General features: G+C 41.6%; 1 protein-coding gene across 1 annotated transcript; it reads left to right on the top strand.

Moving 5' to 3' along the window:
• The first annotated feature begins 911 nt into the window (after positions 1-911).
• On the top strand, positions 912-26,257 carry dyrk4 (dual-specificity tyrosine-(Y)-phosphorylation regulated kinase 4). The gene is made up of 14 exons (XM_080437582.1): positions 912-1,278; positions 6,232-6,315; positions 12,179-12,340; positions 13,237-13,390; positions 14,499-14,662; positions 15,187-15,323; positions 18,257-18,397; positions 22,121-22,259; positions 23,591-23,675; positions 23,901-24,073; positions 24,200-24,260; positions 24,539-24,668; positions 24,892-25,073; positions 25,328-26,257. The coding sequence occupies exons 1-14, from the start codon at positions 1,255-1,257 to the stop codon at positions 25,579-25,581; spliced, it is 1,890 nt and encodes a 629-aa protein (XP_080293708.1). The 5' UTR covers positions 912-1,254; the 3' UTR covers positions 25,582-26,257.
• Positions 26,258-26,350: the final 93 nt, after the last annotated feature.

The raw sequence follows: 26,350 nt of genomic DNA, 5'->3' as shown, positions 1-26,350 counted from the left end.
TAACATTTGATGTGTGTGTGTGTGTGTGTGTGTGTGTGTGTGTGTGTGTGTGTGTGTGTGTGTGTGTGTGTGTGTGTGTGTGTGTGTGTGTGTGTGTGTGTGTGTGTGTGTGTGTGTGTGTGTGTGTGTGTGTGTGTGTGTGCTTGTATTAGTCTACTGAGGCCTGGGCCAAATGTCCCCCCACAAGTAGAATTTGAGAAATAGATATTGTGTTTTCACAAGAAAAATGGTTATTAGCTTGGAGATCTGCTGTTTATCAGCAATTTTTGGTTATTTTAAATGCATTATTTATTCATTCATTCGTTTATTAATCCATTTTTTATCAAGGGCACACTTTGAATCTTGCTTTCTGAAAGATATGACCTTGTATTGTGAATTTGTACTTCCATGTACTGAAGTTCTCATGTCTTACTAAATAAAGTACATCAATCAATCAATCAATACATTAATTATTGATTTTAGAGCTGGATAGTTTCTCAAAGCAAATAAAAATACACGGAACAAAAACCTGGGAATGCTCTTCATTGTGTTTTCTCCTGGTGGGACTGTAGGCTACTGTAGGCTATGTGTGGGAACACGCCTGTGCGCTTCGTGTTGGCACGGTGCGCTCCTCTCCTCCTCTCCTCTCCTCTCCTCTCCTCCTCTCTCCTCTCCTCTCCTCTCCTCTCCTCTCCTCTCCTCTCCTCTCCTCTCCTCTCCTCTCCTCTCCTCTCTCCTCTCTCCTCTCCTCTCCTCCACACTAGCCATGCACGCTATAGCAGCGTCGGTGTTCATCCACGCAGCATCAGTCACTCTGCGTGTGTGTGGGTGACGACACGAAACCGACCAAAACAAATATATAACGGGGGAGTGCAAGCTGTCAGCGGCAGAAACCCGAACAGGTGGCTCCTTCTTCAGACCGATCGCTAAACAGCTTGTCTGTTGTCTCCCTCTTAATCTCCTGCATGCTGGCGACACCCATTAATTGACCCTAGATCGGTTCGTGAAATTTGGAGTATTTGTGACAGGTTTGCGTTGAGCTGCTCGCAGACAGGTATTGTGTGCTGGTGTAAAGTATAGGCTACAGTAGGAAGTTTGTCTTGGATTCGTGAGGTCCGTGGCTTTCACGTGGGATTGACACTGGTGGATATATCAATGTTTTTTGCGCCGGGTTTTTTCTTGGATTTTATAATTTCCCGTTTTTGAGACTATATACTGGACTATTACATTTGGAAATAACCTTTTCTTCTAAACACTGACAATTGTCAAAGCAGTATGCTGCCAGAAATAAATAACAAGGTGAGGAATTTTGCTTGCTGGAATGTATGAATTATTTATGAATGAAATGAATCATTAAAAAAAAACTAAAGCTTTTAATATTTAATGCGACGTTGGAAAATTGTATTATACTTTATGTGTAATCCAGCTGTATTATTTTTAGCTATATTGTAAAAGTATTACTTTTACACATTTTTAATCAACCAATTAATTAATCAGCCTTTGACATGCAATTAGTTGGCCTACAGATCATCTCTTTTGGGAAATAGTGTATTTACTTATGTGAACTCTGAATATGTATAGGCTCTGTATTTAGGCTAGAAGGCTATAGCTACCATAAACTGTTGTGCATAGCAGTGGTTCTCAACCTGTGGGTCGGGACCCCCAGTTCAAATCCCCAGTTCAAATATGAATATTTTGGGGGGTCACAGAACACGGCCTGAAAAGGTTGAGAACCACTGGTTTAAAGATGAAAAGACGGGGAACTCTCCAAGTTACACAGTGTACTGTGACTGTCTGTGTATAGCCTACAAAATCCACCCCTTGTTCTCATTGTGATCATAATATGATCCAATTCTATTTCTGTCGTTCTTTAGCCTGTTTATTTGTTGTGCTGACAGCCTGTGTAAGTCTATACTGTATGAGTTCCGGTGTATTTTTCCCACCTTAAATGGCAACCAACAAATTTAACTCTTGTTTTGGACCTACTGTATATGGATCTTGCTGTACTGCCTTTATTGGAATGAAAACATAATGCTGTGTGATACGGTTAGATTGCAGACTATACTAATAATGGTTTAATTTATACAATTTTCATATGATTGTGTCATTTCATCTTGTAGGGTTGTAAGCAAAGAGTTAAGGGTGGCATTTTCATCTGAGCAAAGGTCTTATCAATGATCATTTAATCATTGAGTTGTCCAAAACTGTTACTTTTCAGGACAGTAGCAAAGTAGCAAAAGTAGCAGATCAACAAGATTGTAGATCTGCTACTTTTGATTATTTTGTGTGACACTGTAGTATGAGGATTGATTGATTGATTGATTGATTATTTTATTCCTGCACACAAAGTGCCCAACCCTCTTATAAGACACAACCCTCTTATAAGACACCATTTTACGCTTACATGTTAACAGGATATTCACATAATACATTCATTTACAGCTCAGAATTATACAGTGTTCTGTCTTCTCTCCCAAGCTTTTGATCAATAGGGCATTAATTTACTAAAAACACAAAAAGTTAGAATATGGAGATAAGAGGTTTCTGCCCGACAGCAACAATATGTTTGTTATATCTGACAATGGTGTGAATTGAGTTTAGCAGTTTGTTGTTGTTTACCGGGACTTAATCTTGGTATTGCCTTATGACCAACTGGCCCTTAAACTTAAACTTTGAGGCTTAAAGAACCTGATGAAAGCCAAAGCTGATCTCACACACGTGTTGGGATGATCCCTCTCCCCTCCTGGCCTCTCAGGAAAAGTCCCTATTCCCAGTCTAAACACACGTCATCACACGTGCACATGTGTGTGCACTGCACAACCTCAGTGGGGGGTAGTTATACATTGGCAAAAACAGTCACATCACATTGCTTTTACTGCTGAGACCTCCTGCCTCTAAACCTGAGTTTAACCACTTGAGTCCTATTTAAAAAAAAATGCTGATCTACAAGCTCACAAGCTTTGTGAGCTTGTATTATGCTAATTTGTGATATTTTGGAGAATTGAAATTCACATTGTTTGAACATTTTTTACTATAATGACAGGCCTAAAATAGGGAAGTCTGGTTGAAAGTGAAACCACTTAAACCCTATAATACTTAGTTGACCGGATTCCCAAGGGCTCTATACTAGGCCACCTCAACATGTTGTGCGAGGTTGTAGATCTGCTATTTCCGAGGAATATGGATGCTATAGGGTTCAAGTTGTTAAAGCATGACTATGTCCTTTGGTGTCTGGTGCTGCAAACCTATAAGTGTAAAGAGGTGGATCATCTCATACTCATAGACATTTATGACACAAGACACAACGAGATGGCTCATTGTGAGCCTTCAAAGTGATATGACATTGACAAGGCATCCGAGGCTCATGCATCCTCGTCTCCATTCAGTCCAGCAACGCGTGTGTCTATCTTTGGCCATTTTTTATGGCAGTCTGTCTCTGTCTCTGTCTCTGTCTCTGTCTCTGTCTCTGTCTCTGTCTCTGTCTCTGTCTCTGTCTCTCTCTCTCTCTCTCTCTCTCTCTCTCTCTCTCTCTCTCTCTCTCTATGTCTCTCTCTCACACACACACACACACACACATGCTGCAGTCAGTGCGTGTCTACCGGCACATGCAGTGACAATGACATCACCTTCACAGGTGACCCACATTAACTGGACAGCATTCCTGCTCACCCGTCTCCTGAGAATCCCATGGGATGTTATTATAATAATGCATTGCTTCTCAAACTTTTTTTAAATTCAGGCCATTTGTATACAGAAGGTTAAAATAAAAAGACAGTCGAGGGTCATATACACTGGAAAGCCATCGACTTATTTCCACTGTGGTGGCAAACATAAATAACACAGAATACACATAATTTACATCAAATACAAAAAATAGAATACAAAACACAATCTTTATCATAACAATAACCTAAAATAAATCATTTAGGAGCTCCAACACAAGTGTGCTCACACTGCTCCCCTCTCAAGTAGCCATGATTTAATTCTACCTTTAAAATAATTGGGAATCAGCTTAACCTCAGTGTGAGATAATGATGATAATACTGTATGTGGCACCGGGTGAAAAAGGGTTACAACATCGTGGGATAAAAAAGATTATAGAAAGAAAGTCTGTATGTATGTGGGTTTATTTCTATTTTGAATAACCAGTTGAACCCTATAGCGTCCCTATTCTGGGGTTGAGCATTCAGTGAAAATAATGAATCTTGTGAGCTTGAAGACCTGCTATTTTTGGTGAAGATATTTAAGTGTGCAGCTAAAACAGGAGCGGGCCTAGTATAGAGCCCCAGGGGGCTCCGGTCAACCAAGAATAGGAATGAAGTCTCTCTCCACAATCGAGTGGTTAGTTGAATTATGCATTTTGACCTGATGAAGAAGCCATTGGAGCATGCTGTGTAGATTATCATTGGTGCATTGAAGTTATTTCCTCTCACACGCACGCACGCACGCACACTCAGCTAGACTGAGAGGGTGGTCCTATAAAGCTTTTTGTTGCACATAGCCGCTCTACAAGCTCACGACGCGTCGCAACGTATCACATTGTGAGCTTGTGGATTGGCTATCTTCCATTGTGAATCAGGCGTAAGCTCTATTCCACTCATTCCAGTGTCCACGCCACTCATTGATTAATCAGTCACATGTCAGCTGGCTTGATGTCTAAACACCTAACATGTGATATTCTCTAGCAGTTAGCAGAAATTAATCAGATCTGTTGCTTTTTATAACATATGTAAAATAATGGAAATTATTTTTCTCTGAGGGAACATTAATCTGTAGGGTATACATTATAGAATAGGAGCGCTGTGTGGGTTCACAGTCATGCAACACAAGAATAAAGTGTTCTGACTTAAGTCCTATACATTTCGTTGAATGTGAAATGGTGATTTTATTTTTTATCTTCGAATTTTCTTTAGACTTTTTTCCTATAAAGGTATGCCCAAAATAGTGACGCCAGGTTAAAAGTGGTTTAGTTCCTTTCCATTATAGAATATAGGAACATGTAGAGTTCTTTAGGAGAACTTACACAGTGATCTGTTGAAACAAGGGAACCAGGAGACCTGGTACTGCCAGACCCCTAGTGGTTGAAATCTGAATGGCCGGACTTCGCATGACGTGTGTGCAGAGGAAAAGAGGGACAGGACAGGAAAAGAGGGACAGACCGACCGGCCGACAAAGCCTCATGTAGGCCGACCCCTTGGGTCTGGCAACAAAAATAATATGCCTTTACTAATGCATGGCTCGGCAAAGCGCTTGCTGATCCACGCATTTCAGCTCAAAAAGAGCCTTTGTCAGAATACTCAGCCTCTGTTTAGATATCACCAGCTCTGACAATGTCAGCTCATTTATACTCCGTCGTACAGCGATGTCCTGTGGCGAAAATTGCTGATCTACAAGCTCACAAGATGCAATGTATTGTAAGCTTGTAGATCTGCTAGTTTCACTATTATTTATATATTCTTTAATGTCTAAATTTGAATTGTACTATTGAAGTAAGGCACTACTTTAAGTACAAATTTGACAGAGAAACTTTCACTTCATCATATTTGACCTTTGACTCAAGCACTGGGACTTTGTCCACCTACTGTCGCCTCATGTCCGCACATCAACACAAATGTTCACACATGTGCCTGGCTGCACATGTGTGAACACCTGCCCACACACACACACACACAAGCTGCCGTTGCGGTGATGATTGACCCTCAGGGACTTTTCCGAGCGGCTCTATTTAAAGATCACGGTTCATCACTTCTCCTATGTCTGGCTGTAGCCATGCTTGACTGCCCACACAGCCAGTACATATCTGAGAACACCCACCGCTGTGCGGGGTTCCACCATCCTGCCAGCGGAAAAAAAAAACGTTTCTGAGCAATGGCATTTTGAACTTGCAGTGTTGCATGTTATCGCATTAAGAGATGTGTCCTGAGGCTTTAATGGCACCGTGGTTGTGCAACAAACGGAAAGAAACCGATTAAAATACCGATGCTTTGGTAATGATATTATGAAAATAGCCAATTTGAACATTAATTGTCACCTATTTCATTCATGATATTCAAAACCAATATTTTCCATTATGATATGTGTCATCATCATCATCATCATCATTTTGATATCGACCCCAATACCAATAACACATTTTCAAGCTTTTATTGGCCGATACTGATAAGCTGACCAATATATCATGCGTCCCTATGTTTATAGAAAAAAAACATCTTGCACCATTTTATTCATACATTTCTGTCATTGGTTCTGCAGGCAACGCGACCAGAAGCCTTCCCTCACCCCCACAGACTGCCAACAGACGGCAGCCGTATAGGGTCCAACCGAACCTACTCACAGGTCAGTTGGAACCCTTTACAAGATACCCTACACAGTAAAATCCTGAGTGTTCATTTAAAGGTATAGGGTAAGTGATATTGTTTGGTTAAAACAAAACGTTTTTTGTTAAAAGGTTAAAGCACTATATTGTGATAGTAATCATTGCTTATAGAGTGTTTGCTCAGTAACAGGGGTCTCCCCATCTCTCCAGCTCTTTAATAAACAGGAAAAATTAATTTTAGTTGGTTGCAACATTTCGGCCAATCAGGAGAGAGTACCCATTTATCAGCTTCATTCTTGTTCCTGTTCCATTTCTTTTCTGTTAATTTATTGGTGTCATCACTTCCAATTTCACTTGTTGTCTCCGCCGAAGGTGGAGAATATGTTTTCGCTTTGTGTGAGCAAACATTGTTAGCCAAGCTAACATTGGGCAAGCTCCACGTGACACGTGTCAATTTGTTGACACCAATGCCTCTGATTGGCTAGAGGGACGCGTGACGAAATAAAATTCTATAAATAGGTGTGTCACTTCAAAAAGCCCCTACTTTTTGAAGTGAGGTAAAACAGGATCAATCAGACTTGATTGGAACAGTACCTTCAGTAAGTCCAAGTCACCCGTCTGTGCGTGTGTGTTTCCCTCTGAGAACACCTAACATTGGTCAAGCAAAGGCGCAGAAGGCCAAAGCTAAGAAAGCATACTCATCTACAATTGTAACGTAGAAGAGGACTAGAGTTGAAATGATCCCACAACAAAGCCGAACTCTTAATACGTGTCAATATGTTGACATCAATGTCTCTGATTGGCTAGAGGGACGCATGACGAAATACAATCCTATAATAAAAAGGTGTGTCACTTCAAAAAGCCGTTTACGTTTTTGAAGCGAGGTAAGACAGGATCAATCATTAGTTATTGCTATGATAATATAATTGCTATAGTCTGCTGGCGGAGACTTGTGCTCCGAGGAGCACATTTTCTAGTTTAATCTGTATCCTGTCTTGAGTTCTCTAGATGCTGATGATTGGATAAAATTGGTATCCCAACCTGAAAATTAATTCTCTGTTTAATCAAGAGCAGGAGAGACATGGAGACTCCTGTTACTGAACAAACACTATATAGACTGTCAGAATGTAGAGCTATTCATCACTTATTTTAACCAAAGAAAATCCCTCACCCTACCTTAACAGAGTTACAAATGGATACATTAACACTGAGCATTTTACTGCATAGCAAGTGGCCCTGCTACACCCAACTCAAGCAATAAGTGGGAGTGTTTTCCCTAGTAGCTGACTGGACTCTGGCTGCAGCCTTTCCGTATAGACAAGCCCGGGACAAACACAGAGAATACGGTGCCATATATTGGCTCAGGAGGTAGAGTGGCTGTCGTTGAGCACGGCACTGAACCCCCAACTGCTCCCGATGCTGCTTAACCATGCATGGTTGCCTTCACTGTTGGTGTGTGAATGTGTGTGTGAATGGGTGAATGTAACACACATTGTAAATGTAAGTGCTTTGGAAGGCACTGTCGAAATGCAGACCATTTACCATGATTGACGATGAATCAGTATAGATCTGCAATTTTTCTCCATATGTGTGCAACAAGTCCTCTCCTACTCACATTCTGAAAATCCCTGATGTACTGTTATGATGTTTCAGCGGCTCAACAGATGTCTTGTTAAAAGTTAGTCAGAATCTTTTTATTGGCCAAGTATATTCAGGAATTTGTCTCGTTGCATTTCTCTCACGCTGTACGATTGGTTGTGTTACTGTTTGTTTTTGCGGTTTGACACCACCGTGCACACACACACACACACACACACACACACACACAAGGAGCAGCCCCGCCTCTCACCACGCTGCTGCTCTCGGCTCGCGTCACTTGACTCGTCTCGTTATTTGCCCCACTTGAAAATAGTCTGCGGCTCTTGTCACGGTGTCAACTTGCTGCACATAAGTGCAAAGAGCCTCGACAACAGGTTTTGATTGAGATATATGAGATGCTGTTCTGGACAAAAGTCAATTAGCCTAATATTGCGCTTCCTCTTTCAGTCTCTCTCCCCTAGCGTGATTTGGCCAGAGAACAGCTTCTGCTTGGTTGGTCATTCAGAACAAAACATTCCTTCTGTCAAAAACATTCCCACTGTCCCAGTGTGTAACCATAATGAAGCCAACATTAGCTGCAGCAGGAGTCAAGTGACTTTGCAAAAAGTACTGGCCCATACTGTACTTCTCCTTAAGAATTCACAGTGACTTTTTTTCTATTTTTTTTTACTGTCACTTTAAGTTGAGTGAGTTGAGTTTATTTTTTGTGGTTCATGTCACTGTTTCGGAGATTCTTTTTTATCACAGGGTGCTGTTAATTTACAGCACCCTGTGAAGCCACCTTGGGTATCATTTGAGTATACCTATTTCTCCAGCGACCACTGGATTTGCCTCTTTGGGTGTGATTTCCTCATTCATTAAGGATGGTTGTTTGTCTCCAAAGTTGAATATCCTTGATTTTAAATGTGATTGAAAAAAATAATGGGAGGAGTAGGATGGAGGCGCTACGTCCTCCTGGTGGGGGCTCCTCACTGGCAGCAAGTGAGCCAGTGGCGGCAGCACAGCAGTGACAAGAAGACTACACAGAAATGTGTGGAGAATTCAGGATTTGGCATAACGCAATAGCCAAATTATTTGAAAAGGAAATAAATAAACTTGATATTGTTTTAATATATTTTTTTAATAGATTGTCTAGTCATTACGGGCATCTCCTTTGGAGCAATAATACCTTGCCTTAAATAACAACAACCTGGATCTTACCTGAACCATTTTAATGAACACACATGTAGGTCAGAAGTGTAGTGTTGTGTTGTCTTACATCCAGATCAAAAGATGAATCTCACTGGAACATCTTACCTAAGCACTGTACCCCCCCAGGTGTCTACTGTACACACCACAATATTTGTGCCTGTTGTGGCAGGTGCTACAGACTATATTTAGCCCTATCTCTATGCATCATGGAGCATGCTGGCAGATCATGCATGTGGCCTTTACACGTGAGATGAAATATCAGAGCGAACTGTAGACTCACTCGGGTGCATGTGTCTTTTTTTTCCTGAATGCAAAAAAAAAGAAAAGACAAAAAGCCTGAAAGGCTAATTCTGTCATTCCATACCAGGCATACAGTACAATGTTCAGTATGCCTGATATAGCATAGATTGTCTTTGAGGAAAAGATCCTATGAATTGTTTATGTCGCTCTGAATTAATTTGGTTCAGGTATTGGAATGCAATAGAAATTCATTATTCAACCACTTAATCCCTATGGTAAAAACTGAAAACATTTCAGATCTACAATCTCGCAATGTTTTTTTTTGACACATTGGGAGCTTGTAGATCTGCTACTTTTCCTATTCTAGAAAAGAAAATACAGATGCAAAATAAGGACAACGAAAACAGTAGCCTATTCGGTATTCAGTACAGTAATCATCTTGACACACATACAGTACAGTATACGCCTTCAGGATTTCCAGTTGACCAGTGAACTTGGCTTGGGACAGAGGTCTAATTTCGCCCGTCGTTACCAACGCTAGCTTGCAAGCCGGTGGTACATATGTAATCGTGCTCCCAGAAACAAGCAGAATGGCAGGCGGAGAAAGGCAGGCTGTTCATCGCTGTTCATTCATCTCCCCCCCACACAGAAGCTGCAGTGACAGCCTCTGTCAGGTCTTCAGTTTAGGGCTTTTGTTCTCATTTCACTGTCACCCTGATCAGTAATTCCAGTCTCTGGCCGTGGTGGGGGGTCCTATGGTCACCTGAGCCTCCTGTCTGCCAGTCTAAACTAGCGATGTAGTACTGTGGTTCTCGAAGTGGGTTATTATTACAGCATCACAATCATTTTAGTCATAATACGTTGGCTATTCAAAAATAGCTGCGAGGTTGTACATCTGCAATTTTAGATTTGTATTTTATTTTTAATAATTCTGATTATTTTTAACGCAAATCTTCTCTTCTGGGGGTCCCTGGCACAAAACGTTTCAGATGGAGGTCCGCGACCAAATAAATATCAATTCGGGGGTCCTTAACCACATGAAAAGGTTTGCGAACCACTGACGTAGTGGACCGGCCTACTCTGGTGCTCCATGTCTGGTCCGGGGACCACCAGCCGGTCCAAATGGACACTGACAGGTCTGTAGGAGTTACATGAGTACTGAGGATTTTACAGTGCAGATTGTGGTTCCAGTGTAGTTTAGTCCAGTGATTCCCTCAACCTTTTGAATTTGAAGGATCTCCCACCTTGATACTCGTTTGGCCCGGACCCCACATTTGATTAAAAAAAAATATATATACACTGCAAAATGCTCAGGGGTAGCCTTACAGACCCGTAAGACCCGGACCGCTCGTGGGTCCCCAAACCCGACGTTGAGAAACAGTGAGTGCGCTAGCGGACAGTTGGTAATGATGAGAGGCAGGCCAATGGAAGTATATACTGGCAGGGGTTTACTGGCGGGGTTTAAATAAAGCCACGATTGTGCTCACATTTTGGCGTAGCCAATAATAGAGCATTTCTGCTCCATTATATAATACTGTGTGTGTGTGTGTGTGTGTGTGTGTGTGTGTGTGTGTGTGTGTGTGTGTGTGTGTGTGTGTGTGTGCGTGTGCGCGTGTGTGTGCGTGTGTGGAGTATGGGGAGGTGTAGTGGGGATCGTGATCTGAATTCCACTTCAGGTCATGCATTAGATATACGCAGCAGTGGTGGAAGAAGTACACAGATTTGTTTTATTACCAAAGTAAAAGTAGCAATACCACAATGTAAAAAATACTCGTACAAGTAAAAGTTTTCGGAATTTTTCCATTTGGGGATGACAATTGCCACCCCTTAGCACAGTGGTTTTCATGTCAAGGACCCATATGTATGTATGTTTTTGGCCGCGGACCCCCATCTCAAAGATATCTCGAATTTTTCCAAAATCTCACAATGTGTCACATTGTGACACGTTGTGAGCTTACAGATCAGTGTAAAATAGGTGTTAATTGGTGTTAATGTACGTTTAGTAATAATAATAATCTAAACTACAAAGTAACTTCTAAAGTTTTCAAATAATTGTAGTGAAGTAGAAAGTACAATATTTGCCTTTGAGATAGAAGTAGAAGTAGTAGAAGTATAAAGTACCAAAATATTTACTTAAGTACAGTACTTGAGTAAATGTGACTTTCCACCACTGAAGTAGACACGTGTAAACTAACTGGTTAAGCTACCAGTGTGTTATTGGGTGTGTGCTGTTGTATCGTATTCAAAGCAATTTACTGCCACTTGATCTTGCTTAGAAACAGGGGAGACATACAACCTCTGGATTTGGAACGTTGCCAGCTAGTGGGAGTTGCTACAACTTGCCAGTGTTCTAACGCACTCTGGTTCTGTCCATTATCACACAGGATCTGCCCGTGAAATCCACTCACCTGCTTTATTCACCGGCAGCAGTGTTGCGCTTCTGCCTGGAGTGTATACAGCTGCTCTCTCTGTCTCTGTCTCTGTCTCTGTCTCTGTCTCTGTTCTGTCTCTGTCTCTGTCTCTGTCTCTGTCTCTGTCTCTGTCTCTGTCTCTGTCTCTGTCTCTCTCTGTCTCCGTCTATACGCATGTCTGTCTGTCTGTCTGTCTGTCTGTCTGTCTGTCTGTCTGTCTGTCTGTCTGTCTGTCTGTCTGTCTGTCTGTCTGTCTGTCTGTCTGTCTGTCTGTCTGTCTGTCTGTCTGTCTGTCTGTCTGTCTGTCTGTCTGTCTGATCTGTCTGTTTTCTGCAAATGTTCAATCCCAGATTAATAGGACACTAGGGTTCAACTGGTTAATTTATCAGGGTTGTTTTGTTATTTTGCAACAACTAACAAATCATCTCTGTGTGGGTTGCAGAAGTTTGCTTCTAGTTTGGGGAGCGGTACCCTGCCTCAGATTGAGCCCCCGGGGGTCCAGCTGGTGGTCAGCAATGCCAAAGCTCCACACCAGCCGTCCGACACCATCCTTCCCCACATCGCCAACAAGGGAGTGGTTCACAACAACTACCAGTCATACGGGGTAAGGCTTAGAGAGCATGGTTCCCAAACTTTTTTAAAGTCAAGGAGAGCAACATTACATTGATATGTATTTGGCCGCAGTTCTCCATCTGAAAAGGTTTTGTGCCAGGGACCCCCAGAAGAGAAGATTTATATAAAAATAAAAATAAACTCACTTTGAGAACCACTGGCTTGGAGCAGTGGTTCTCAAATAATGGGGGTCGTGGACCCATTTTTACGAGTCATGAGGAAAATACCCCTTTTTTAAATAATAAATACAAATTTCAAAAGAATTTCAGAAAATGTACAACTTGGTCGGTGAAAATAGCTGATCTACTGTACCAGCTCTGTGATGCTATGAGCTTAGATTGGCTATTTTCAGTGTACCCAAACACCCAAACACAACTAAAGGTGCGTTCCCACTGAAAGATAAAATATCTTTCTAGTTGCTTGAATTGCTCGACTTTGGTGGCGCTGGTCAGCGTTGGTGGGGGGGAAGGGAACCGCCCTGTTTGCCTCGTTCACGCCGCTTAGACTTTGCATAGACTTTGTATGTTATCACGCCGCTCGAACAAATATTTTATCTTTTGGTGGGAACGCTCTTTAAGTATAATGCCTAATTTATATTCTGTCACACAACGCCACTTGGCAAAAATGGCCGACCTACAAGCTCACAACACGTCGCGGATGCAGCGCACTGAGAGCTTGTACAGTAGGTTTAAATATGCCGGATTTTGCGAAAGCTACTTTCCATCCGTAGTCCCCCAAAAAACAAGAAACAATACAGACATTGCAATATAACAACGATACAACATAAGTTAACAACAACACTCAAGCTACATCAACAATCAACAATTATTAAGTAAATGGGAAATTGGGAGTAATTGTAAATGATCCTCCTGTGTGTTACCTGGACAGGATGAGAAGCCGAAGCCCGCCCAGCCGTTCAGCATGCGGTTCGGTACGGCGATGGAGAACGTCTCCAACTCCCTCAGCAAAACCAAGTCTCTGAGCAACAAGCTGGACAAAGACAAGACAATAGAAGGACAAAGGGGGCCCATGTCCCCGACAGGTACAGAACAGGACAAAGAAAGACCCCAAAGGGGTCTCATTTGGGGATGACAATTGCCACCCCTTAGCACAGTGGTTTTCATGTCAAGGACCCATATGTATGTATGTTTTTGGCCGCGGACCCCCATCTCAAAGATATCTCGAAGATATTTTGTGCCAGGGACCTCCAGAAGCAACATTTTCAAGATTTTTCAAAAATAGCCGATCTACAGTGACGTGCTATGAGCTTGTGTATCTGCTATTTTTTAATTGCCAAAGTATAAAATATGGTTAAAGTGGTTAAAATGACTATGACGCTATATTAACAAATGTTGCTGGAGTGGGGACCCCTAGTACCCCCCCCCCCCCCCACCCCACCCCACCCAAGCCAAGGACCCCTTGGGGTCCCCAGACCCCACTTTGAGAACCAATGCCTTAGCATGCACATGTAACCTCAAATTCAGTTCTATATTATCCGCCTTAGTTTTTTTGCAGTAATCTAATTTTAGATCGGTGCTACAATGGGCGTTGATGATGCGTGCATCTCAACCCACGCCCATCTGTTTACAGTACATGTGATACGTGACACATGTTATAGACACGTGTTCTCCACAGCCATATGCTCATTGACCTCTTTAAACCTGGTGTCCCTATTTTGGGAATGTCATTATAGGGTGCTAACATTTTCAAAGATTTTCAATAATGTTTACCTGTAAATAATTGCTTTAAAATTAAAATACATCATTCTGTATTACTGACAAAAAAAACTGTGCTCAAAAGGGATTTATTCACATATTGTTTCTGTCGGGTGGAAAGTGGGTACTTTTCAGGAAATGGAAAAAATAACCTTCAAATGAATCCAATGTAGTTATTATTTAGTCACAAGCTCTTGTTAATTATTCTAATTTCTTAAATATTTATAAAACCCACAGACAAAAATAGCAATAATAACCGATCTACAAGCTCACAACGCGTCACATCGTGAGGCGCGCTGTGAACTTGTAGATCGGCTATTTTTACACAACATAAAAAGTTGAAATATGGAGATATAGGACAAGGTTTCTGCCCGACACCAACGATATGCTGGTGATTGATCCTCTCCTCCCCCCTGTTTCCGACGACTCTTGCAGAAGCCCTGAATAACTTCCAGGATCAGCTGTCAGAGTTTGAGCATGAAGAGATTATGGACTATTCAGAGGTGTGGTTCATGGGCCTGGGGGCCCAGAAGATCGAGGCCTCCCTCAGCGCGCCTCAGAACTCTGGATACGATGATGAGCAAGGCAGCTACGTCAGGGTAATGATGATGTGCTGGAGGAAAGATTCCATTCATGCTCAAGACACTTCAGTTTAATGATTGTGTCTTATATTAAAATTGGCATGGGCGGGGTGGGTGGGTGGTATGACATCACAAAGGTAATAGTAGTGGGTGCAAAAATGTCACAAACAACAAGCTGGTTTATGGAAACCACTTGAAAATCTAGGTGTAAATAGTGGCCTGAACGTCTAGTTATACAAAAAGTCATAAATGTTATACAGTTATATGTACTGTAGATGAAGGGACTTCTCTCTCTTTCATACACGCACACGCACATGCACACGCACATGCACACGCACATGCACACGCACACGCACACACACACACACACACACACACACACACACACACACACACACACACACACACACACACACTACAGTCTATCTAGTTGTAGGTCTGAAACTACAGTTAAAATGGTAACAAACCTAACCCGTATATAAGACACATGCATTGTGATGAATGAACCATAAACAGTGTGCTGTGTGTGTTGTTGTGTGCAGGTGCTGCATGATCACGTGGCCTTCAGGTATGAGGTTCTGGAGGTCATTGGGAAAGGTTCCTTTGGTCAGGTGCTGAAGTGTCGGGATCATAAGACCAATGAGATGGTTGCCATCAAGATGATACGTAATAAAAAGAGGTATGTCTCTATAAATTCCCTAAAGAGAGAGTGAGGGTGTCCTTCGCGTATCTTGGGAACCATCCAACCAATTGCCTTCAAACTTGGCATGTGTATTTCTGACGCCCTAAGGGAACACAGTGTGAAATCTGTCGGTTGGTCGGTGTGTTGACGGTTCTCCGTCAACACAGCAAGTGAGTCGCCATGCCCAGCGTTGCGAAGTCCGCTTCAGCCGACTCAGCGCCGTTCGAGATGTGTCTAGATGGGGACAGAATCGTAACTCACGTCCCCCCTAGTCAACATGTGACCCCGCGGGTAAACCCGTCAAATGTTTGACCTTTGGTCAAATCCGTCCACAGCCGTCACCCGTTTGCCGCCTTGGGAGGAGAATGCGTTGTCTCCGTAAAGGGTGTGTGCCACAATTACACGCAAAGTTACCCACTTAAACCCTCTAGATTTAGTAAAACAGACCTGAGTTGGCTCACTTGGACCGCTTTTTTCCCTCTACACCAAATCTCTTTTCGCCAGAAAATAGCTGATCTATAAGCTCGCTTGTAGATCGGCTATTTTTGGCTAATGTTCCCCCCAGAATATGAACATGAATACTATATGTGCTTAATGCAATGGTGGGCTTTACCCGCTAATGATTCATGTACTGCACTAGTCTGTCTTCTGTCATAATATGATTTAGTCTGTGCTGAAAAGGGGCGGTGTAGTAAAGGAAAAACTGTCACCCAACACCGTGGAGACTCGGGTTCGATTTCCGGCAAAGGGTGCCTCCGGCTTCACCGGGTGGGCGCGCCAACCAACACGAACGGACATTTTTCCCAGCAGGCATTTTGACGGACACAGCTGACGGTAATAATGTTTAGTGACGGGTATGTTTGTGAATGTTTTCTGTGTGCCCGGGTGAAGTCAGCTGTAGCCTACAGTAGCTGTCACAGTGGCACCCGAAATCAATGTTATTACCTTTACCAGCTGTGTTTATCCGTCAAAATGGCTGCTATGAAAAGGGTTTATTGGCGGCCTGGCGGGGTTAGTGGTTGGAAGCCTGCAGAGGAATTTGCTTTACGTCACTGTGTGGAAACCATGTCCAAAATGGAAAAAGCTGTACAGTATTTCAATGGATCCAATATAGTTATTATTTAGTCAAGTCACAATCTCTTGTAAATACTTTTCATTGGTTAAATATTTATAAAACCCACATTCACTTTCACAGAAAAAAAAATATCTACAGGCTCACAATACGGGTCCAAGGACCCACCAGGGTGATGATGCTTCACGGTGTTCCAGAGGATCCCCAGCTAAATAATTGATATTTACCAACCAAATGGACCTTTATTGGTCTGTAACTCTGATTAGAGTACAAATGGAACCCTTACGGGTCCATTTGGTTCCATGTATACACTCTCAGAGTTAGATTAACTCTGAGGCTTTTACAGCGTAGACTGGGGTAAAATAATGTATCAAATGGGGGGTCTGTGGCCTAATGCATATCGAACTGGGGGTCTTAGAAATGAAAAAAGCCACCGCGAGTGTGACTGCTATGTGACGATGGTCACTTAAGACCGCCACTAGTCATTTGTGGAGCAACTGTGACCCCGTCCCGGGGTTTTCACACATGCCTCGCATGTGATCGTTTTTCATTGTTTATGCCAGATCGGTGAGATCCTGATTTAGATGGATAGACAGACAGTCGGCACCTCGGGGTGTTTCCTTACCTGTCCTCTTCCCTCTGACGTTTTATGACAGTATCGATTATGGATATATATTTTTAAATAATCGATTAAATCGATTAGTTCGATCAACTATTTCACCCTTAATCTCATATTAGTCGAGCCCACTGTCTTGAGATGCTGTTTCTCACAGGAAAATATGTCTCGTCACTCCCAGCAGGCATACAGCGTATTTTTAGCATGAACGTGTCAGTGTAATCTTTCCTGTCAGAGCGCATCACCATCAAGAATTTTTATTTGGACATTTTCACAAGACTGTAGCGTAACACGGTGGTCCCGATGCAAACACCACATGTTGTTGAACATGTCAATTCAATAGATTCATGACAAAGTTGCAAAGTTTATCAATAAAAATGTTTTAAATAAACAGAAATAAGGGACAATTCTATAGACCAAATCATCATGACATCACCAAAGCATCGCTTTGGAGCAGTATTATTCATTAACCTTATTTCTGGAAGAATAGGAGACTTATGATATCGTTATTGTGTATTAGAAATTTTCTAAATATCCACTGGTTGACAAACTAGAGACAAAAGTATATGTTCTGGACACTTATTTTATATTTTGTAAATACTCATTGACATTCTAACCGGAAATACCTCTCAACACTTTGAACTAATCAATTTAATTGATTATTAAAAGAAATATGATTTTTAATAAACAATCACTTTTCGAAAATACAGAGCTTGTAGATTTAACTTTTTGTTTCGCACGACACCGTTAACAATATCAAATAGGGCTTCAGTTGTTACTCAGATTAATCAATTTAGTCTTTGTCTTTAGTCTTTTAATCATTGATATATTTAAGAAATCCCACAAAAAAGCTTCTCTGTTATTTGATTAATATAAAAAGTAACCACTAGAATAATCGCTAAGAAGATAATGAATATACTGTACATCCCTAGACCATTCCTCAAGATTTTATTATGTATTGCATTCTATGTATTTCATATACAGTATCTATGATGTCATCTGTGTCATTTTAGATTTTAGCATTGGCTATTCACAAATAGCAGATATACAAGCTCACAGCGCGTCACTTTGTGCCGCGCTGCAAGCTTGTGAATGCTATTTTTGAACATTTTTGAAAAATGTTGAAAGAGTTCGGAAAATGTTTAATCATTTTGAATTACGAAAAAGTTTGAGAACTACTGGTGCAGATGGTATTTGTAGAATCGGCCTCAGGTCTTAATGGGTCAATTATTGCGCCTGCAGGTTTCATCACCAAGCTCTTGTGGAGCTGAAGATTCTGGACGCAGTGAAGAGGAAAGACAAGGACAACCTGCACAATGTCATCCACATGAAAGAGTACTTCTACTTCCGCAACCACCTCTGCATTTCCTTCGAGCTCCTCGGGTGAGAGCACACGCACGCTGTCATGAAAAAAAAGTCTGACAAAGTCATTTTTCATGTAATTGTAGTGGAGTGTAGTGGAGTAAACGTATAAAGTATTGAAAAATGAAGAAGTATTGTATGTGAGTAAATGTACTTAGTTCCTTTCCATCACCGATGGTCGGTGACCTAACCTGGTGCTAGAGGACTCCGAACACTCAATTTAAGTGATTGCTGCAAACCACAAGTAATTCAGTGTGTTTACAACGCTGTTCCACTTCACGGCACCGCCTTCAACTCCACTGCACTTGACCGAGCTCTTTTTGATTTTCCACCGGGAAAAGCAGAAGGAAAACGCATTCATTTTACGGATGAATCGAAGTGATAATTCTTATTTCATATAAAGTGCAATTGAGTGCCTGAAAAGCTTGTGTTATTATTAACACAGTCAAGCAACTGAATTGAATGAAATAGCTTCTTCTGATTGTTTCCTTTCCTGGTACACAAAGCAATGCAGTCTCTTCGAAATCCATAAAAGAAAAGTTCAATTCTTTCAGCGTACTAAAGGCAAATTCCATAAAAAAAAAAACTGAAGGAGGCGTTTCAAATAAGCAGATCTACAAGCTCACAAATTTCCCCCATTTTAGAAAAGTTCTGCTTATAATGACATGCACAAAATATGGACGCCACGTTGAAAGTGGTTAATTTCACTGTTATTTCAGCAGATGAAGTTAGCCCAATGAGTCATGGGGCTCCATGGCACAAAATCTTTTCAAATGGGGGTCCATGGTCTGATACATATTCTTTTGCGGGTCCTTTGCGGTACAATGTTTGAGTTTTTTTTTCTTTTAGCAATCTCCTCACTATGATAACCAGTTATCTGCACTGCAAAAACTAAGTACGTACCTGGTACCAACAGTGGTGGACACACTAATGAAGTACATTTACCGGTACCTAAGGACTGTGCTTTAGTAGATTTTTTTGTATCTGTACTTTACTTGAGTATTTGTAAAGACACATTGTACTTTTGACATTTCTAAGAGAGGATGTTATGAGCGATGCGACGTTGTGAGCTTGTGGATCGGCTATTTTAACTACTGATATTTTTTTTTTAACTTTCTAGAAAATGTCTAGAATTTTTTTAAAGCAAGTAGTCCTGTACTTTAACTCAAGTACACATTTGACAGAGCAACTTTCACTTGTAGTTGAGTAATATTAGACCAGGAGTATCTATCTATACTCTGACGCAAGTACCGGAGTTTGAGTGCTTTGTCCACCTCTGATGAAGACTATCAACTATCAGTAGCTGGTATACCAGAAGCCAGTACAGAGTGGAGTTGAGGCTGGTACCACATAGTGGAAAAGCAGCATAAGCGTGGATTGCTTTCATGCCTCCATATCTAGCGGGGACAGAAGATAGTTTTGTGTGGCAGACAGCTTCAATGACCTTTTAGAGGACGACTTGGGACCAGCACCTTGTCTTGTGTTACCGTCACTGAATCCCTTAGTTAATGCCTTGATTATGGCCCTATCTCTTTACCCTGCTTGCTTCATAGTGTGAAGGCTCCCGTTACACCGCCCAAAGAAGATTATGCTTATTACCAAGTAGCAAGAAATAGCAGGAGGGCACGTCCCTCGCATTCTATCTGTCCCCGGAGAAATCACGTAGCCACTCGGATTGTTTCCAGGGTATGAGCTAAACAGTTCCGAGTTTATGATTCCGGCGACCAACTATTTTAATTTAGGTATGTGTCAGTCGCAACTGTAGACTAGCATCACATTTAGCATGTTCTTTTTTCAGTCCGTTTATTCAGGGAGGAGGAATAAATACATAATTACATCTTTTTATAGGGAGTCCTGTTAAGCCTGAAAATTGCAGACCTTCAAGCTCAAAACGTGTCACATACAGTACGTTGTGAGCTTGTAGGTCTGCTATTTTCAGCGCAGGACACCGTCTTATGATGGAGCATTAATTAGGCTTTAGATTCCACTGTACTATATCGTCTCTGTCGGGTGGAAACCTCATATGTACAAAACATACTTTTCCTGATTCCTGATTCTAAAACAGCAAAAGTAGTAGATACAAGCTCAAGACGCGTCGCTCCCTGCCGTGTTTTGAGCTTGTAGATCTGCTATTTTCATTTTTTTGTGACGCTGTAGTATGATCAAAAACATATACAGTGTTGGACAAACTACTCAACCCCAGTGCTTGAGTCAAAGTATAAATACTCCAACTCAAATAGTACTCAACTACAAGTGAAAGTTGCTCTGTCAAATTTGGACTCGAGTTAAAGTACTGGAGTACTTACAGTATTCAAAAGTGCATTCTTACGTACTCAAGCGTACAGATTACACAAACTACATTTTCTTTTTAATATCACTTATTTACTGTCACCACTGACTATAGACCGCCGAAGTCTGACGTCATTTACACATCCTTTGTTTGTCTACCTGGTTCGCAGTTTTCCACCCCCGTTCTGAATCCCATAGACGTATTTAATATCGCGTCAAATAAGAACTGTGTTCCAAAAATAAACAAATGACCACGGCGGGTTGACTCTTATGGATATGAAGCATCAACTGACGGTGAGAAAACGCTAATGTTACTTCCGCCGAATTAGTTACATTTTCGCCAGAAACAGACTGTATCAAATATAAGTGACTGACTATCATAAACGATACAGAACCCCCTCCCTGACAATAACGCCGACACGCGGTGTTTATTTTTGGACCACAATTCTTATATGAGACGATTCTAAGATGACCCAATGTTATTCTCCATAGAGAAATTACTTCCGCAAACCTGGGGATGAACGAGTCACGTCAGGACTTCGGTGCTCTATACCACTGACTATATATATACCTGTATATCATATGTATGTATACCGTATGTATAGTTACCGTATATAAGTTATTGAACCACAATCAAACTGGTTATTATGTAATACCCCCATTTGAACCCCCATAAGATCTACAGCTACAGTACAAGAAAAGAAATCTGTGCTAATAATTATTATTATTTAAAAGACATGTAAAAGAATAACTGAAAGACCTTTAGGACAGGCCAAAGTACTTTTCCAAAGACATTTTAATTACAACACACAGTTTCAAAAGGTTGACTAAGAAGTCACAGGGTAAAAAAAAACAACTAAAGAAATTAATAATAAATAACCCAAATGATTGAACAAGTGAATGAATGAATAGATTAATTATTCAATAAACTAGAGACCATCTTACAATGAGATCACACCAGCCGCGACGCCAAATCGGTGTGTATGGTGCAATGGAATACATGACACGTGAGAAGTGAGTTTGGTGAAACAGGTGAACTGTGCCAGATGTATCTAAAATGCCTATGGTCACATGGTCAACTTTATGTTAGTACTGATATATACAGTGTATGGGTGCGTTCGGAAATTGCGCACCGGAGCGCACTCGCCTATTAGTTTGTATTGGCCAGTGCTCAGTCCTGTATTTCCGAACGCACCCTATGTGTTCCCGAAATATTTCCTCATTTGTACAAGTATCATAGAATACCCACACAAAATGCTTTACTCCAATTCCAGGCTAGTGGAGGGTAGTTCTCGTGGTTGAATGATATTGCCCAGAGCAGGCTCACCCATGAGAGAGGGGTGATACCTCAATCAGCTTTGACCAAAAAAAAAGAGCTCTGGGTGAACATGATTATTGTTTTTTCGTGTGACAAAAAGTGCTCCATGTGATTGAACGCATATGTGTTGTTGACAGGGTGAACCTGTACGAGTTGATCAAGAAGAACAACTTCCAGGGCTTCAGTCTGCCTCTGATCCGACGCTTCGCCCACGCTCTTCTGAAGTGTCTTCAGATGCTGCACAGGGAGAAGATCATTCATTGTGACCTGAAACCGGTATGCTCTTCTACTGATCCCTCCTTCTCCCAGGTTTAGATGTGCCAATGCAACCTGGTCACGTCTCAGAACCGTCATGTATGTTGAATCAATAAGGCCCATGACTCCAATTACCAATTAAATATATATGTTTAACCACTTAAGCCCCTGCTTTGTCGTATGACGGTATCACACAGGGAAAATAGGCTATCTACAAGCTCACAAACAATGCGTTGTGACGCATTGTAAGTTTGTAGATCTGTTATTTCCACATTTTTTTAAATATTTTGTAGACTTTTGACAATGTGCGCTAGAGTTCTCAACACACCTGAAAGTTAAGGCCCGGCCCTAATGGGCCGGCCCGAGGCTCAGCCCGGCCCGAACAATTAACATACTTTTAGGCCCGAAAACCTAAAAAACCTGAAAAGGTGTCATTATGTGCTTAATGTCCTCAAAGTCACTCATCCAACAATTTGAACTTTGAACTGAGCAGATTGGACCTTCCGTTCCAGAGATCGCCGATTTCTAGGGGTGTGCCGATACACTAATTTCATGAAACGATACGATACGATATTGGGCTCACGACATCGATACGATATCGATACGATACGATATATGGCACTTTTTTATTATGAAAATATATGGGGGGGGGGGAAGCAAATGCAAACAAATATTTCTGTTTTGCATTATTCAGACATGCAAACTTATAGCTTTTCAGCTACAATAGCCGTTTTGAATCCAAATAGGGCAATAGTGTGACACCTGACCCGAAAGAAAAACAACATGTTGTCACCCTTTTCACCTCGGGGCTGTTTGCATGCCTGATTATTATTATTATTGTAAAAATAAAAAAAAAACGATACATATCGTCACAAAAACGTATCGCGATGTATCGCGGGACGATATGTCGGCACACCCCTACCGATTTCCATTGTCGCCCGTTTTTCTTTAATAACACGGGCTGGAAGGTCTTTTTTTGGGCGTAATCGATTTTTTTTCTTTCCTTTTTTAATTAGCTAATTAGCATACATTTTGGGCCCGGCCCAGCCAGAAAACGTCGGGTCGGGTAGGGTCAGGTTTGGGCAGAATTTGAGAACTCTAACGTGTGCCTATAATGACATGCTCAAAATAGGGACGGCAGGTAGAAAGTGGTTGACATACAGTATGGAATGTACAATAGAACAAATCTGATGATGCTACTGCTAGAGCTAGGGCGCCTTTTAGGGGAGTCAAGCAGTATTACATATTATAGCAACTTTACCCCTATACTGTGAATGTACGGTACAACAGTACCGCCTGGATCCTATAAAGAAATCCTGTGTGGAATGATGTTTGCCTCTGTTTCTGAACAGGAGAACATCCTGTTGTCGCAGAGAGGGCCGGGGGGCAACATTAAAGTGGTGGACTTTGGTTCTAGCTGTTATGAACAGCAAAGGGGTGAGTGCTTAAAAGGAATCCATAACACAAAAGATATTGTAATAATAATAATAATAATAATAATAATAATAATAATAATAATAATGTTATTTTTATCGTATACATAAGTATTTTATCGTGACAATAGTGTAAAAAGCAAATGGGAAAAGTCATATGCGAATAAAAATGTTTCCCTTCCTACCTTCCTTTCTCCCCTCTCTCCTTCTTGTTTTCTGATTCCCTCAGTTTACACGTACATCCAGAGTCGTTTCTACCGCTCCCCGGAGGTGATCCTGGGTCAGCCCTACAGCATGGCCATCGACATGTGGAGCCTGGGCTGCATCCTGGCTGAGCTGTTCACAGGATACCCCCTGTTTCCTGGGGAGAGCGAGGTGGAACAGATCGCCTGCATCATGGAGGTACTGCATGAGAGTTTCCTGATTTGTTTTCTCAAAGCTATGAACACGCTCGTGCAGTCAAATTGAAACCTTGTCCCAGACCAGGACCTGCTTCACAGTAAGGGTCTGTGTTACTTCGATTCACAGGTTCTTGGATTGCCTCCAGACGATTTCGTTGAGACAGCATCAAGAAGAAAGTTGTTCTTTGGTGAGAACTTTGGTGTCGTTTTATGAGCATGTACATCGGCTAATTTCAACAACACTGTTGTAGGACAAAGTATAAAATAGGGCTTAGAAGGTTAATCAGACTACTCAATTTAATCAATAAAATGTTTTGTTTTAATTAAAATGTTGTATGTATTTTGTATCTGTAAAAAATATGCTTCTTGATTATTCGATTAATCAAAAAAAGTAACCAATAGAATAATCGCTAAGAAGATCATCAATAGTGATAAGTGAACCCTGTGTTTGATAACCTGCCTGCAGACTCCAAGGGAAACCCCAGAAACATCACTAACAGCAAAGGGAAGAAACGCAAGCCCAACTCCAGAGAGCTGTCCACAGTACTGAAGACTAGTGATGCTGCCTTTATGGACTTCGTTCAACACTGCCTCACGTATGTTACCTTCATGGTATATTTGTTGACAAGAATCTTTTGTTTTAAATTAGACTCTTTACCTTAATCAGCAGATCATTGGCATCCAAACAGGAAAATAAATAATCTTACAAGCTGTATAGACCAGAGGTTCTCAAAGTGGGTTCAGGGGACCCCCAGGGGTCTTTGAGGGAGAACCATTGGTTCTCAAACGTACTATTAACTTTTTTCTGTTCTTTTCTAGTTGGGATCCGACCAAACGTATGACCCCAGATGAAGCCCTACAGCACCAGTGGATCATGGAGGGAAATTTCAACCGAGTCCGGCCCAGAGCCAAACCACCAGTGAGGAAAGCCTCGGAGAGCTCGACCAACACAGAAAACACTTCTGAGCACAGCTGTCGCAAGCCACCTAACAACAGACCTGGTAAGACCACACGATTAATGATTTCTTGTTTGTAGTCATTAACAAAAACAATGGAAGAAAAAGTAGGCTACTCAGATTTTGAACCTAGCAATGCTAAGTACACTCTCTCTCTCTCTCTCTCTCTCTCTCTCTCTCTCTCTCTCTCTCTCTCTCTCTCTCTCTCTCTCTCTCGATATATATATATATATATATATATATATATATTCTCTCTCTCTCTGAATACTGTAACTTATCAGCATGTTTCAACCATACAGGGGTCAACTCAGAAAGCAACAGCAGTGACAAGCTGAAGAAAGACAACTCTACCACACGAACCAAGATGGCCCCCGCTGAGCGCCTGCGGCCCATTGGGGCCTCGGCGGAGGAGGAGGTGTGTGAGGGCCGGAGTAGGGTCTCCACAGACACCAAACAACAGGAGGCGGGCGGAGAGAGGTCCGTTCACATCACCATCAAGTCTCAACAGGAAGTGGGCTCGGACCGAGAACAGAGTGAGCAGCTGTCTCCATAGAGTGGTACAGGAAGATCGTAACCCGTGGCTAATTTCCACTACAACAACTATACTGAAGTGAACAGTGTAATGCTGTGTAAGTGTTCCAGAGGTTCTTGTTTCCATAACGCTACGGCTCGGTTTCAGATATGGTTCTCAGAGACTAATTTTGGCCCTGCTCAGGAGGTGAACCCTGAGTTCTGAGAACCCAGAACTTATTCTGTACTTTCAAAATGTTTAAACATATGTGAAAATAGGCAATCTAACAAGCTCACAATGTGTTGCGTTGTGAGATTGTAGACTTTTTATGACATACCTCCCCCTTCAGGGGTGGTTCTGGTTGTTGGAAACATAGAAAAAGCATCACAGAACTTCACAGGTTCTGGAAAGTTTCAGGTTATGGAAGGTTCTGGGTTCCCCTCATAGTGGAAAAGAGCCATTTGCAGGAGGGAGGAGGAAGTTAGCATCTTCCTGGTTCCTTCGACAAAAGGCCTATGGGATTTTTGCATAACATTTTTTTTATTGTTGCTGAAAATAAGCTCTGTGGCAAATAAAAGATTTATGATAGTTACACGTTTTGTACAGCAAGATAATCTTCACAAGTGAACACCACTTGAATGATTTTCAAAGAGTTCATGCAATTGGCAGAAGTACAAAGCTAAAGTTACGCTATAGACAAACTGCACCACGTTTGAATGACCATGATCACCTGTGTTCTGTGTGAGGATATTTCATGTCCCCAACGACCTCCGTAGTCTCTTTTAGCCACTTGAAAGCCTTTTTTAAGAGA

This window comes from Gymnoscopelus braueri (assembly GCF_963280865.1).
Source record: "Gymnoscopelus braueri genome assembly, chromosome: 9".
Classification (NCBI taxonomy): Eukaryota; Metazoa; Chordata; class Actinopteri; order Myctophiformes; family Myctophidae; genus Gymnoscopelus; species Gymnoscopelus braueri.
This window is presented reverse-complemented; position numbering and strand designations above follow the sequence as displayed.

Bases quoted from the DNA above. Each gene is read 5' to 3' on its own strand.
- dyrk4 (XM_080437582.1), top strand. From the start codon at position 1,255: ATGCTGCCAGAAATAAATAACAAG. The intron at 24,669-24,891 runs GTATGTTACCTT...GTTCTTTTCTAG, and splicing joins TTCGTTCAACACTGCCTCAC to TTGGGATCCGACCAAACGTA. The intron at 25,074-25,327 runs GTAAGACCACAC...TCAACCATACAG, and splicing joins GCCACCTAACAACAGACCTG to GGGTCAACTCAGAAAGCAAC.